General features: G+C 44.2%; 1 protein-coding gene and 1 long non-coding RNA gene across 3 annotated transcripts in view; one reads left to right on the top strand and one right to left on the bottom strand.

Annotated features, from left to right (window-relative positions):
• The window catches only part of LOC140424983 (uncharacterized), a 61,165-nt gene that overhangs the window by 12,704 nt on the left and 32,646 nt on the right, over positions 1-15,815 (top strand). Inside the window, exon 2 of the long non-coding RNA XR_011947736.1 lies at positions 2,281-2,407. This is a non-coding gene — a long non-coding RNA (uncharacterized lncRNA). The remainder of the gene's footprint in view (positions 1-2,280; positions 2,408-15,815) is intronic.
• LOC140424981 (zona pellucida-binding protein 2-like) overlaps positions 1,984-15,815 on the bottom strand; it is a 159,140-nt gene continuing 145,308 nt past the window's right edge. For both annotated transcript variants that reach the window (XM_072508722.1, XM_072508723.1), the window contains exons 8-10: positions 12,467-12,628; positions 7,748-7,820; positions 1,984-4,318 (exon numbers count right to left, since the gene is read on the bottom strand). In XM_072508722.1, coding sequence (XP_072364823.1) covers positions 3,931-4,318; positions 7,748-7,820; positions 12,467-12,628 — 623 coding nt within the window. In that variant the 3' untranslated portion in view covers positions 1,984-3,930. The remainder of the gene's footprint in view (positions 4,319-7,747; positions 7,821-12,466; positions 12,629-15,815) is intronic.

The following is a 15,815-nucleotide window of genomic DNA, read 5'->3' as shown; positions in this document are numbered from 1 at the left end:
ACATGGCTGACAGTCCTGGCCCCGTCCTCCTCCGGAGGCATGCGTGGACCCATAAGTCGGACCCCTTGGTCGAAAAAGTCCACCTCTTACACACAAACCCGCCTACGTGGCACACCCCGACGGGCGCCAAGACACAGTCTCCCTCCGGGACCTGGCACCTGCAGGATCCCCACCCACGACCCCCGACCTGACACCGCCCCCGTCCGGTTGCCACCCACCCTCCCTCCAGCGAACCTCACCGCAGCCCCCACCCCAGCAGGATCCATCCTCCCACTGGTTCCACTCAGGGGTGACGAAGACGAGGACAACACACTCCCAGAGTCGCTGGTGACCAAGTCGATGCCCACATTACCACCAGGACAGCGGCGATCGCAGAGGAGGGTCAAGGCCCCCGACAGACTTAACTTGTAATGCTTTCCACCACCCCCGCCGGACTCTTTTTTATCAGGGGGTGAATGTGGTAGTCACCACTAGTGGTATGGCACTGCCCGTATATTAGAGGTACAAGGGTAAATCCCTTCCTGCTGGCTCCGCCCAGCAGGTGGCGTATAAATGTGTGTGCTCTTCTGTGCTGCAGCTATTCTGGTTTCTGTGCTGCAACCATTCTGGTTCCAGCTACAGGAGACACAACATCTTGTTCAATAAAGCCTTGATTGTTCCACCATTCTCGTCTTGTGGTAATTGACGGTGCATCAAGGGTGAAGGCAGATTTGTTGAGGTGGGCTAATCTTACTATTTCACTGGCGGGCCGGGTACAGGTAGTAAAGATAAACATTTTACCGTGATGTTTGTTTCTGTTTCAGTGCCCGCTGGTGTTTTTGCCCAGGCATTTTTAAGGGGGTGGGCAGGCTGATCTCTTCATTTGTATGGGCGACAAGGTGGCCAGGCTAAAGAAGGTGGTGCTGCAAAGGGGATGGCAGTCGGCCGGGGGTGGGTGGGGCCTCCCGAATCTGATGTACTATTGTTGGGCGGAGAATCCAGAGAAGGTTCAAGGGTGGACTAGGGAAGTGGGGGCTTTGTGGATAAAGATGGAGGCGGGTGCATTTGAGGTCGGCGTTGCGGGTGCTGGCAATGGCACCGCTCCCAATGGCCCCAAGGAAATATTTGGTGAGTCTGCTGGTGGTTGCCACACTGAAGATATGGAGGCAGCTTCGGCAGCATTTTAGGTTGGGAGCGGGGTCGGTGGGGGTGATGTGATTTAGGGGAAATCCTGGAGTTGAGCGGGGAGGATGGATGCAAGGTTCCGATGTTGGGAGGAGAAAGGGATTAGGAAATGAACGATTTGTTTCTGGGAGGGCAGTATGCGAGCTTGGAGGAGCTGAATGAGTAGTTGGTGTTGGGGGGAGAGTGTCCAGTATAAGTAGGTGCAGAAGCTTTTCGAGGAAGGTCTTCCTGACATTCCCGATAGTGCTTGCCTCCTCGTTGCTGGAGGTGGTGCTGTAGCAGGGAGAGGGGAGTTGTCTTGGTGATCTACGGGAGGATTTTGAGACAGATAAGGGGTCCATGGAGGGGTTACGGTTAAGTGGGAGGAAAAGATGGGGGCGGCATTGGGGGAGGGATTGTGGTGAGGTGCTGCGGAGGGTGAATGCCTCGGCTTTGTGTGCGAGGTGTCACCAATATAAAAGACAGCTGAAGTTTGTGTACAGAGCGCATCTGACAAAATCAAGGATGAGCCGGCTGTTTGAGGGGGTGGAGAATGTCTGTGAGCGAGGATGCTGCACATTTCTGTGAAAACCAGGTTCGTAAGCAATGCGCAACAGCACTGAGTCAGAATTTCTGAGCACAGCAGCAATGCAACTATCATTGCCACTTTTCAGATACCCCGGCCCCATAACTTTACAAAATAATCATCATAATCAAATACTGTTTAAACTGTTCCCTAATTAATGAAAAATCAAAGCCAAAGACTGAAGTTATGGAATTCATTTAATAAAATATCAATTATTGAAGAAGCTACCATCTTTGAAGAATGTCAATAATTTATACTGACACTATATAAGGAGTAACACTCTATACGAAAAAGTATTTATTACTGAGATATATATATACAATATTTTTATTCAATATAAAAGACTTTCAATAGTATATACCTCAATTAAGGTATTGTCTTTCCATTTGCAATACTTAACTGTTTATAAACGGCTATTTCATTGTAAAATTGTGTTAGAAAAATACTGATTTAAGAATTAAGTATTGAATTTTGCAGATTAAAAACATATTTAGAAGCAAATTGAAAACAAGGTTGTAGGAATAAAGCTCTTCTAAAATCTATTTCTCAAGGAATCTTTTCAGCAGACCCATCACTTTATCCACCGCCAAGGGAACAACACATACACCTGGGAGCAAGACGTACTGTCAGGCTTGAAAACAAACAACCGTTTTCAGGAATTCATTTAACATGGAAGAGGTATGCTTAACGGGTGGTGGCGACAAAAACTTTAATAATTAAAAACAGTAGTTTTTCATTATCGTGTGGCACTGAGTAATTGATGTCTAGTTTGTAAACTTTGAACTTTTCAAGGCCAGCCGTGTTACATATGAAAATGAAATGAAATGAAAATCGCTTATTGTCACAAGTAGGCTTCAAATGAAGTTACTGTGAAAAAACCCTAGTCGCCACATTCCTGCGCATGTTCAGGGAGGCTGGTACAGGAATTGAACCGTGCTGCTGGCCTGCCTTGGTCTGCTTTCAAAGCCAGCGATTTAGTCCTGTGCTAAACCAGCCCCTTTTTTTTAACCATATTAGTCTGTTCTCAATCATGCATGAAAGGTCCTAAACATTTTTCAGTTTTGATGTTATTTTGGTTTATGTAATGAATACCATAATTTTCCTTTTCTATTAGTTTCACTGTACATAAAATCATACAAATATATTTGGAGAAGAAATCAAGCCGATTAGAGTTATATTATGTATTATATTTCATAAGATACTTCATTAGGTTTGGAAACTTTAGGTAAACTGAAGTCATCATTAATAATATTAATAATAATAATAATAATAATCTTTATTAGTGTCACAAGTAGGCTTACATTAACACTGCAATGAAGTTACTGTGAAAATCCCCTAGTCGCCACATTCCGGCGCCTGTTCGGGTACACGGAGGGAAAATTCACAATGTTCAATTCACCTAACAAGCACGTCTTTCGGGATTTATGGGAGGAAACTGGAGCACCCGGAGGAAGCCCACGCAGACACGGGAGAATGTGCAGACTCCACACAGACAGTGGCCCAAGCCAGGAATCTAACCTGGGACCCGAGCGCTGTGAAGCAACAGTGCTAACCACTGTGCTACCGTGCCGCCCTTAGTAGTTTTACATAAGAAATTACGAGTGAATGATATAATGAAACTTAATGAATTTTTAATTATAATGGTTTAGGCCAGGATGTTTCCATTCATCCCAAGAAGGAGACGTTTTTGGTTTGTAAAAACAGGTGGTTTTATAAACCTGCGATGGAATAACCAGCTCAAACATTCACAGTGACTTTTTCAATGAGAATGGCTTAAATTCTTGAGAATATCAAAGGTCCACATTTTAATCTTAAAACAAGATGCCCCACTCCTGCCAATCCTCATCCCATAATTTAATTCACGCCAATTAAGCAACTGGAAAATCTCATCAACTATAATGTTAACATTAACAAACAACAAATGTTGCTATACCAGAGCATATAAACTTTATTTCCATGCTTATGTTCCCATATGTATAAAATGTAAACTATCTTATTAAATGATGATGAAATAAAGTCTTAAAGTAAATACATTAAGATGATACTAAACTTAAATAGCTTCTTTTCTTTCACCATTATCTACAGTAACAACACTCTCAAAGAAGCTTAATATACAACACAGCCTGCAATTTACAGATTAATACCGTGATATTTCACATCTATATAGATTTTTGCACAAAATAAATGAGCAGTGAGAACAGCTACCTTCCATGCCTGAGGATAGTTGCTACTTTTTGTGGAGTTGAATTCCTTGAGATAAAGCAAGGTTCATCTGATGTGTATGGAGATCTACATTCCTCAAAGCTGCTCTCTGGGCATGTGGTTTCATCAGATTGTAAAGAGCCAAAAGTCTTACATGTCTCAGTGTCAGTATCACTAAGTAGACCAATGCATTGATCATCTGAAAATCCAACTCTGTGGTTTGGTGAATGCCTAACACATTCAGATGGTCTTAACTTGCTTTTCTGTTCCAGTAGGTCAACACTTGTAATAATATTTGCCAGTGTTTTCACCTGTTGTTTTACTTCTCCCTTTTTCACCTGAACGTATTTTCCCTTTATTGGTGACTTGCAATACTTCCGGCATATTCTGCAAAAAACACAAATATCTGTAATTCTCACAATACAATTGAAGGGCCTGTACTGTGCTATACTATTCTATGTTCTATGTATTGAACAGTTAATCTTGAAAAGTTATGACTGCTTAAATAAATAAATAAATAGGCGTAGGAGTGACTTACACACCTCCCTGTTGGTGCAAGTGGTTTGGAAAGGAGAGGATGAAAATGATACTGACATTTTACAGATAGAAATTGGCAAGAATTGTGCTCTGTATCAGTAAAGATATTATTTTAGAAATAAGTTTCAACAATTTTAATGTGTGAAGTCCACCTTGCATGAGTGACAAACAAATGCTGGACAGGACATTCTTTTGATGTTGTGTGGAGGATTACTTTATCTTCAAAAACTTGACAAATATTATTAGGATTGGATTAGATTGGATTTTGTTTATTGTCACGTGTGCCGAGGTACAATGAAAAGTATTTTTCTGCGAGCAGCTCAACAGATCATTAAGTACATGAAAAGAAAGGAAATAAAATTAAATACATAATAGGGCAACACAAGGTACACAATGTAACTACATAATACCGGCATTGGGTGAAGCATACGGGGGTGTAGTGTTAATGAGGTCAGTCCATAAGAGGGTCGTTCAGGAGTCTGGTAACAGCGGGGAAGAAGCTGTTTTTGAGTTTGTCCATGTACTAGTGATTTATAGTAATTAGGTAAGTGAAATGTTTTATTGCATATTATAGGACTGTTTGTGGTAATCTTGGATCTATTTACATAATTATATATACATTTGTGTGAATAAATAGACTACCTCTCTTTCTTCCTTTAAGATGTTTATTAACACCTCCTTCTCCTTTGGCCACTTGCCCTAATGTCTCCTTGTTTGGCTCCATATTAGATTTTGCTTAAAAATGCTTCTATGAAGTGCCTTGGGATATTTTAGAAAGTTAAATGCACCATATAATTACAAGTTGTTGTGGTTTAACTCTCAATGACACAGAGGTGTACATTCTAAATCAGTAGCATGTTACACAATCATTGATGACATCTCATCAAACTCTTGCAACATATCTTCATTTTCTCTTCTCAAGATAAGGTGATGGCAGCTGGCAGTAATCGGGGCTGCACTTCACACATACTTTTGTCCTACGTGTCACCTGGTGCAAACTTTACCACAGACTAAAATAATTTGGGGCATTTAAATTACAAAATTGAAAAAAAAGTGAAGTGAAGCAGGCGTGTGGGAAATAAGCAAATATCTCCTTATACTTTTAAATTGATGAGTTGTGTTGAACCAAGCGCCTCGGTCTGTTTTTGTTTCACAGTTGTGTATTGTCCACATCCTGGTTCAAGTACTGCTTCAACATCCAGTGCTAAAGTACTGCTTCAACATCCAGTGCTGGATTGCTTCCAGCCAAATATGGAGAAGACTGAAGTCATTGTCTTCAGTCTGCACCACAAACTCTGTTCCCCAGCTACATGCTCCACCTCTTTCCCTGGAAACTGTTTGACACTGAACCAGACTGTTTTCAACCTCAAACACAGATGTAAATTGAGCCCACCTATTTCCATCTCCACAAAATATCACCGGACTCTGATCGTCGACCACCGTTGAAACCTTCAGCTAAGACTTGACTATTCCAACACTTCCCGGCAAAAGCTCTGCTGCCCATATCCTAACTCACATTGTCCCACTCGCCCATCAACCCAGAGGTCGGGTATTTTGCAGAAAGTGGCTCACCTCATGACTCCACCACCTACAAGGCACAAATCAGGAGTGTGATGGAATACTCTCCACTTGCGTGGATGAGTGCAGCTCCAGTGACACTCAAAAATCTCGCAATCATCCAAAGCAGCACATTAGGTTGGCACCTCATCCATCACCAAACACATTGATTCCCTCTACTACTTGCACCCTATGACTGAAATGTGTACCATCTAAGAGATGTGCTGCCACAACTCCACAAGCTTTCTTGAACAGCACCTCCAAAACCCAAGATCTATGACATAGAAGGACAAGGACAGCAGACTAACACCTCACAGTTCCTTTTCAATTACACACTATCCTGTCTTGGACAGACGTTGCCAATCCTTCAGTAGCACTTAGTCAAAGTCCTTGCAGACTAGTGAGATAAGGCACCCTGACTTTCATGTAGTTGGCCTTGATGGGGGTAGGTGTTAATTTTCAAGTTTATAAGTAACATACCAATATCTTGTATTCTTTGAAATATAGAAGTTTAAGGGGTGAGTTGGTTTACGCGTTCAAAATTTTGAAAGGAATTGATAGGGTAGGTAGGGAGAAATGTATTCCTCTTGTGGGACAGTCTAGGACAGGCAGACACACTCTTCAAATCAGACCCACAGGGTTCTCAGCAGGGAAGTTAAGAAACATTTATTTGTACAAAGGATGGTAGAAATGTGGAACTGCCTCCCACAAAATATTAAGCGGTAGTTTGATTAAAAATCTATATCAAAAGATTTTTGTGAGCTAAGGATTGGAATATGGACCAAAGAAAGGTAAATTGAGTCAGGATACAGATCAATCATTATGTCACTGAATGGTTGAACAGGTTTGAGGGGTTCAATGGGCCTGTGTTCCTGTTCCTATGTCTCAAGGCTGGCAAATAGGTTGTAAATTTGTGAGTCTGAGAATCTCTGGGGTTTTGAATCCAAAGAGTGTAACTTTCTAATATAAACGAAATATTTAAGTCATTGCTGCATTATTTAACAATGATAGTTATTTTATTTTTTATTTATTTACTGGATGTGGGCATCGCTGATTCGGCCAGCATTTATTGCCCATCCCTAGCTGCCCTTCAGAAGGTGGTAGTGAGTTGCCTTCTTGAACCGCTGCAGTCCTACCTCCACCTCAAGGACTGCAGGGATTCAAGAAGGCAACTCACCACCACCTTCTGAAGGGCATATAGGGATGAGCAATAAATGCTGGCCTAATCAGTGACGCCCAGATCCTGTAAATGAATAGAAAAACATACAATGAACTGTAACGTCAACATGAAGCATCACAGAATGAGTTACTATCAGCTGGATCACTGCATGGGTTCTGATGAAGACCCTGGAGGCTCTTGTTGGTGAATAATCGCAAGTTTATTGTAGACATGGAAAAAGGCAACCACAGCTGCATACACACAATCATCCCCTTCGGAACTACCAGTTTTACATTGTCTGGTAATGGGCCCCAGCTGGGTGGACCTCTGCCCACTAGTGGGAAAGCTCATATTTCACGAGTCGCACGGGAAGATAGATTAGTATAGCCCCATGGCCCTCATGTGGGTTATTACAGTTGCTTTCCACGCATATGTAGGATATATCAGCAAAACAATCCATGTCTGTTTTTATGCAACTTCCACTCAGCAGTTTTAAAGCAGTGTTGGTGGCGGTCAAGACCGTAAAAATAATTTTAGCAATATCAGTTATGGTTGATACTTACATCAAAAGGATAATGAAAAAAATGCAAGTTCCTACTGAAGAGGCCACTGGTAATATCCACGAGTACACAATCCCTAGGGGTGACAAAAATGATTCAGGTTAAAAAGCACAATATATTGAATAAGATTAATCAAACAAACAAGTAAAAATCTGAGGATTTTGGATTGTCCATGACTGACGATTTCTGTTTTGATGGGATTGCCCGATAGTATCGAGCCAAATTGAAAATTTCAAAATTGTACAGAAATTTGCCCAAATTCCTATTTTCAACTTTCTAGAAAACAGGTGAAGATTTTTCAAACATCTGGAAGATTAAGAGGGCATATGCCGGCTGGTGGAATGGGCAGGTAAATGACAAATGAAATGTAATATAGAGGATCTCTGGTGGCGGCCATGGAGCGAGTGGTCCCACATTTAGTGGCTCCTGCTTGAGGGGGAATTGTTACCCATTCACGGGGGTGATTGCCGCCGGTACAAAGTACAGGAACAGATAAAGGATTCTCCTTCGGGTGGGCATGACTCAGCCTTATCAAACAAGGAGTGCGACTGTAAAGGAGCAACAGTCAAACCAGGAGCTTTTGAGGAATGCTACAGAAGGAAAGATGGCGGAGAGCTCTGTGGCTTTGTTGCCTGCTTAGTGGTCCGTGGAATAGTGGGTGGAGTTTTTGATGATCAAGTTCCGGCAGCAAAGATAGGAGGCCTCAGAAGACCTTGCTGAGGTGGCTGATCCGATTTGGGCAGCTATTGAGAGTGGAGCAGAGGTTGGAGGCACATAGTGCATTACTCCAAAAGTGGAAGAGTCAGTGGCGGACTATGAGGACCAGTTTGCCTCGTTGGAGGCAGAGATTATGCTGGTGGCGGAGGGCCAAAGAAAGCCGAGGGAGAAAGTGGACGATTTGGTCGAGGAGTCAAAATCTCCGGAGTATGAGATAGCCCGAAGGCATTGAGGGAACACAGCTCACAAAGTATGTAGCTAACATGCTTGGGAAGCTGGTGGGTGAGGGGGCCTTCGACTGACCCCGAGGTGGATTGAGTACACAGGTCGCTGAGGAGGAGGCTGAAGGCGGATGAGCCGCTGAGGGCGATGGTGGTAGTCTGCACAGATATCTAGACAAGGAGAAGATTTTGCAGTGGGCGAAGAGACGAAGAAGTGCAGCTGGGAAGGGAATGTGATTCAGATCTACCAGGATCTGGGTGCAGAGCTGGCGAAGCGCCGGGCTCGGTTTAACAGGGTCAAAGTGCAAAGCGGTCCTGTTCAAGGAAGGAGTAAAGTTTGGGGAACTGTACCCAGCCCAGTTGTGGGTCACGTATCTGTGCCAAGAATTTTACATGGACACGCTAGAGGAGGCGAGCAGGTTTTTGCGAGACCATAGACTTGGGGATTTGTAAGAACTTTGGACTATAGTGATACCAGTGGGGGAAGTGTTGCCGTTTTGCAGTTTGGTTGGATGTTGTATCATATTTTAGAATATGTGGGGTTGTGGGTATAAGTGGGAAGGTGGAGGAGCGGGTGTGAGGGATTGGGGGAGGGATTGGGGAATGCAGTTGCCTCGAGTGGGACCACCATGCTAGCGGATAGGCTAGTCAATGGGAGTGAAATGGGAGATAGATCTGTTGACGGCGGGGGGGGGGTGCGGAGGTATTGTTCTCTGTTGGGGATTGTGAGAGGAGGAGTGGGATGCTGATGTGGACGGAGTTGGTGTGGCGCAGTTGCTAAAGGGATGCTGATGGCAGACATACTGCGGAGGCCCTAAGGGGGCACGTGGTGTGGACTTGGGGAAGCTAGTTAAAGCGGAGATATGAGGGGGGCGGAACCCCCATCCCCGCTGATTTTATGGAATGTTCGGGGCACGGAGAAGGAGTTTGACTGTCTGGAGTGGTCGTACTTATTTGAGGTGCTGGGGCAGTTCAAGTTTGGATGGAGGATTTGTCGACTGGGTGAGTTTGTTGTATAGGGCTCCTAAGGCGGATGTGCGGACCAATAGTGTCAATTCGGAGTATTTTGGGTTGCATCGGGGGATGAGGCAGTAGTGTCTGTTCTCCCCTTTTCTCTTTGCCCTACCAATTGAAACATTGTCAATGGTGCTTAAGGGCTTCGAGGTGGTGACGGGCATTGGGGGGGGGGGGGGGGGGGGGGGGGGGCAGGGAGCATCAGGTTTCTTGATACACTGATGATCTCTTGCTATATGTTGCGAACCCGGTTAAAAGTTTTGATAGGATTATGGGGGACCTTGGGGGAGTGCAGTCTTTTTTCGGGGTATAAACTCGAATGGAGAAAATTAAGTATTCCCGATCAATGCCCGGGGACAGGGGAGAAGTTTAGGGAGGTTGCCGTTTTGGTTGGTAGGAGGGGCTTTCGGTATCTTGCGATACATGTAGCACAGAGCTGGGCTCTGCTGCACAAGCTGAATCTGGCAAAACCGATGGAAGGAATGAAGATGTGTTGTCTTTCTCATTGGCTGGAAGGGTCCAAACGGTAACGATGACAGTGCTCCCAAGATTTTGTTCGTGTTTCAGAATCTCCCAATTTTGTTTCCACGTCTTTTCAGCATAGGATGACTAAGATGGTACTGGGGTTCATGTGGGTAGGCAAGGTTCCCCGGACCAGGGGGGTGTTTCTGGAAATAGATGGGAAGGCGGGAGGGGGGGTGCTGGCGCTGCTGAATCTACAGAATTATTATTGGGTGGTGAACATAGCTATGGTACAGAAGTGGGCGGTGCAGGAAAGATCGTGTAGGGACGGATGAGGGTGGCCTTGTGTAAAGTGACCAGTCTGAGGGTGTTATTGTTGGCACCACTTCCGTTCTCACCATCCAGGTACTCCATAAGCCAGGTGGTGATATCAGCGTTGAGGATGAGGATGTCAGCAGCACTAGGATGGAAGGCATGTCCCTGTGGGTGCCAATTTGAGGTAACCACAGGTTTGTTCCAGCGGGGTTGGATGCAGGGTTTGGGGGTGGGGGCGATTGGGAATAGAGCATTTTCAAGTCCTGTTTGTGGGGGGTAAGTTTGAGAAATTGGAGGAGCTTGAGGAGGTGTACTTGCTGACAAAGGGGAATGGGTTCAGCTACCTGTAGGTGAGGGACTTCTTGAGGAAGGAATTGGGTTTGTTCCTGCGGCTGCTACCTCAGCGATATGGACAAACTCTGTCCAAGGATGAGGTAGGCGAGTGCAAGGTGTCAGATATATATGGGGAGGGAGGGCATTCCAATGGAGGAGGTCCAGTGCAAGTGGGAGGAGTTGTGAGGGGCAATGCAAGCCCAAGTGTAGTGAGGCTCTGCGGAGGATAAACTCATCTTCATTGTGTGCAACACTGAGTCTCATACTGTGGTGCACAGGGCTGTAATGATAGGGTCTAGGATGATTTTTTTTTCCAGGGGTGGAAGATAGGAGTGGGCGGTGTGCAGGGAGCCCGGTGCACCATGTTCATAAGTTTTGGGAATATCTGAAGTTGGAGGGGTTCTGGAAAGAGTTTGCGAACGTAATGTCAATGGGAATGGAGGTGACGCCGAGCCCAAGGGTGGCGGTATTTGGGGTGTCGGAGGTTCCGGGAGTGCAGTTGGGGAGAGAGGCTGACGTGGTAGACTTACGCATGTAGATGACGCGGCCCCGATCCTAACCCATTGTCAGGGCCTGAATCGGTCGGTATCGGGGCCGTTTTGCGCCATCGTGAACCTCGACGGCGTTCACGACGGCGCGACCACTTCGGCGCGGGAGTGGAGAATCCCGCCCTATATTTCTGGAATCAGTAGGTTTCTCCTCATTTTCAGAATAAGGTTATGATCAGTAAGACAAGATTCGGGATTGGCGATGCAATGGTTCGCACTGCTGCCTCACAGCGCCAGGTACCCGGATTCAATTCCTCCTTCGGGTGACTGCCTGTGTGGAGTTTGCACTTTCTCCCTGTGTCTGCGTGGGTTTCTGCCCAATGCTCCAGTCTCCTCCCACAGTCCAAAGATGTGCAGGTTAGGTGGATTGGCCATGCTAGATTGCCCCTTAGTATCCAAAAGGTTATGTGAGGTTACTGGGTTACAGGAATAGGGCGGGGCCTGACCCTAGGTATGGTGCTCTTTCAGAGGGTCGGTGTAGACTCGATTGGCCTCCTTCTGCTCTGTAGGGATTCCATAAGGATTCTCACTGGGATTTGGCTTGCTGAGAAAATGTATTTGTTTATTTTTTTAAATAAATCTAGAGTACCAATTAAGGGGCAAATTAGCACGGCAAATCGATCTATCCTGCACATCTTTGTATTGTGGGGGAAAATGTGCAAACTCCACATGGACAGTGACCCAGAGCCGGCATCGAACCTGGGACCCCGGCGTGGTGAGACTGCAGTGCTAACCACTGCGCCACCGTGCTGTCCTCGCTTGCTGAGAAAATAACATCTGCTGTGGACATATCAGCAGTAACATTATTTTGGCAGAGCAGTGTATTTAATGTGTACAATGCCATATCTGTGACTCAAATACAAAACCTTGGTATAAGGTGCATGAAAGTTTTAGTGGGAAGAATTGGCCTGCTTGTCGTGAAAATGTGTATGTCTATTAACTGAGCAATTACTGAATTGGGCATTATGGCAACTGATATCTGACATAGATAGTTGCAAACGATTATGATACACAGGGAAAAAAATACCATAAGACAAGAGCAGAAGTTGGCCATTCAGCCCATTGAATCTGTTCTGCCATTCAGTGAGACCATACTAACAAAATAAACTTACAGTGACATTCCTGTTGAGAAGTTGCCCCACTTCTGTTAGTAGCTTCATCTCGTGGGCAGTTTGTGCATTCAGTCATTCCATAATGCTTATTAAATGACCCAAAGGCACATGCAGTGCAGATTGTGTCCTGTCTCGCACTGAAATGTCCAGGTGGACATGCCACTATTTGACAAAATGATCAGTTGATTAATGTAATGAAATCACAGCCTAAAAGTGTATATTAATATGCAGTAGTAGTTGCACGATCACATAGGTTGAACATCACATTTGAAATATTGTGCACTTTACTGTCCTTCCAAATAGGGCACTTCAAATAAAATAAACAACACTTAAGTACGCGCCAGTATCCTTTGAACATTGAGACTAAGCAGGCTGAGGGTTTACCTAGTCTATTGGCTGCAACATGTATATGAGGGTCTATTCTGTTACGGGCGAGCAATTAACTCATTAATGTGTGTTACCACCAGAAACCTGCTAGCAGTTAAGATTCAGGCCAAAGTTTTCTTTTGTGGCGCCATTAGTAGTGGTAGTTCGCCCCGTCATCCCATGCTGAGATGATGGATGGGAACTTACTAGAATTCTTGCATTCTAAAATTAAGAACTTAAGATTGCAAAAGAAGAACACAGACAGAAAATGTGTCCTTTTTTAATGGCACTGAACTGCAGTGAGACTTGTTCTTGGGTATGAGTTGCCTGTGTCCCTGTCTCAAGTTCTGTAGATTGACTCATTGGAATACTCAAAGGGTACCCTTTGCCTTGGAGGGTGCAACTACTAGAGCTGAAATACTGAGCAGGGAAATCTGAAGTATGAATGACAGATGGAAGGATTTCAAAGCCATATTTTTGGACAAGAAACTCATGTGTGTTCCTCGGAAGAAAAGTAAGGTGATGGTAAAATTAAATGAAAATAAGGTAATGCTGATGCCCAAAGCCAAATTAAACTCAAATAGAGGTATTCTGTCGGATACAATGACATTGTTTGCAAGAGGATGGGGTTGGGAGGTGCAAGGGCAAGATATAAGATTCTGTTGATGGTAACAAAAACTGTTATCAGATTGACCAAAGGAGCCTAACATGGGCCAGGTGCTTCACTCTACAAGTTTAAATAAGTAAAACGGTGTGAAGCCACCATTTCAGTGACAGGAGTAAATTTCAAAATAGTCCAATTGCTTTGGTCTTCCCAATTCGTACAGAGAACATAGAAAATAGAACATTACAGCGCAGTACAGGCCCTTCGGCCCTCGATGTTGCGCCGACCTGTGAAACCACTCTAAAGCCTATCTACACTATTCCCTTATGTCTATCCAATGACCATTTGAATGCCCTTACTGTTGTCGAGTCCACTACTGTTGCAGGCAGGGCAATCCACACCCTTACTACTCTGAGTAAAGAACCTACCTCTGACATCTGTCCTGTATCTATCTTCCCTCAATTTAAAGCTATGTCCCGTCGTGCTAGACATCACCATCCAAGGAAAAAGGCTCTCACTGTCCACCCGATCCAATCCTCTGATCATCTTGTATGCCTCAATTAAGTCACCTCTTAACCTTCTTCTCTCTAACAAAAACAGCCTCAAGTCCCTCAGCCTTTCCTCATAAGATCTTCCCTCCATACCAGGCAACATTCTGGTAAATCTCCTCTGCACCCTTTCCAATGCTTCCACATCCTTCCTATAATGCGGCGACCAGAATTGCACGCAATACTCCAAATGCGGCCGCACCAGAGTTTTGTACAGCTGCAACATGACCTCATGGCTCCGAAACTCCATCCCTCTACCAATAAAAGGTAACACACCGTACGCCTTCTTAACAACCCTCTCAACCTGGGTGGTAACTTTCAGGGATCTATGTACATGGACACTGAGATCTCTCTGCTCATCCACACTGCCAAGAATCTTAACATTAGCCCAGTACCCTGTCTTCCTGTTATTCCTTCCAAAATGAATCACCTCACACTTTTCTGCATTAAACTCCATTTGCCACCTCTCAGCCCAGTGCTGCAGCTTATCTATGTCCCTCTGTAACTTGTAACATCCTTCCGCACTGCCCACAACTCCACCGACTTTAGTGTCATCTGCAAATTTACTCATCCATCCTTCTACGCCCTGCTCCAAGTCATTTATAAAAATGACAAACACCAGTGGCCCCAAAACATTTCCTTGTGGTACACCACTAGTAACTGGACTCCAGTCTGAACATTTCCCATCAACCACCACCCTTTGTCTTCTTCCAGCTAGCCAATTTCTGATCCAAACTGCTAAATCACCCTGAATCCCATGCCTCCGTATTTTCTGTGGTAGCCTATCATGGGGAACCTTATCAAACGCTTTACTGAAATCCATAAACATCACATCAACTGCTTTACCCTCATCCACCTGTTTGGTCACCTTCTCAAAGAACTCAATACGGTTTGTGAGGCACGACCGACCCTTCACAAAACCGTGTTGACTATCTCTAATCAAATTATTCCTTTCCAGATGATTATACATCCTATCTCTCATAAACCTTTCCAAGATTTTGCCCACAACAGAAGTAAGGCTCACTGGTCTATAGTAATACAGGAGACCTATGTAATACAGGGTGCCACATTGAGCTCCAGTCAATACTGCACATGAATGCTGGGTCTGATTATTTGTTCCTGTTGTAGTACTGATGAAACTGCTATGAACAATATTGGATATCTTTATGGCATCATCATCAAAACATAGTTCCCTAGATTTTCAACTACTGCATTGCTCTTCATATGCTGATTCAAGATTCAAATTACAAGAATGCCAGTGTCATTGTGAATAAAGCAGTTGCAAGAGGAAATCAAAAAGCTTGTATTCAATCTCGGAATATCAGTATTGATGTAAGGCCAGAATTTACTGCCCATCCCAAGTTGCCCTTGAGAAGATGCAAGTGAGCCAGCCTCTTTATGAACCACACGGTCCATGTGATGAAGGTACTTCCATAAAGCTGTTACTTATTTATTATTGATTTACGGGATGTGGGCATCGCTGGTTAGACCAACATTTATTGCCCTTTCCTAGTTGCCACAATATATGGATCTTGTAACAAACATAAAGTGTTAATGTAATGTTACTACTCTAGTTACTAGATGGTGCTATAGAGCAACCATATAAATATCACATGCCTCCTTGACTTCTGGGAGAGAGTGAGAGAGTGGAAGTGAGCCAGACTGAGTAGATGTGAAATAGGTTTGCTGATAGCATAGTTTAGTATTGTATATTCTTTACTTATCTAATTCCTTAGCAAATGTTCAAATCTCATTAAGTGCAGTGTAATACATTAGCTTTGTTTGTTTAACACTGCTTCCTGTTCTTTGTCAACACTACCACCTTTACCAT

The sequence above is a fragment of the Scyliorhinus torazame genome, chromosome 6 (assembly GCF_047496885.1).
Source record: "Scyliorhinus torazame isolate Kashiwa2021f chromosome 6, sScyTor2.1, whole genome shotgun sequence".
NCBI classification, from domain to species: domain Eukaryota; kingdom Metazoa; phylum Chordata; class Chondrichthyes; order Carcharhiniformes; family Scyliorhinidae; genus Scyliorhinus; species Scyliorhinus torazame.
Note: the sequence above shows the minus strand (reverse complement) of the source record. Positions and strands in the feature narration are given on the sequence as shown.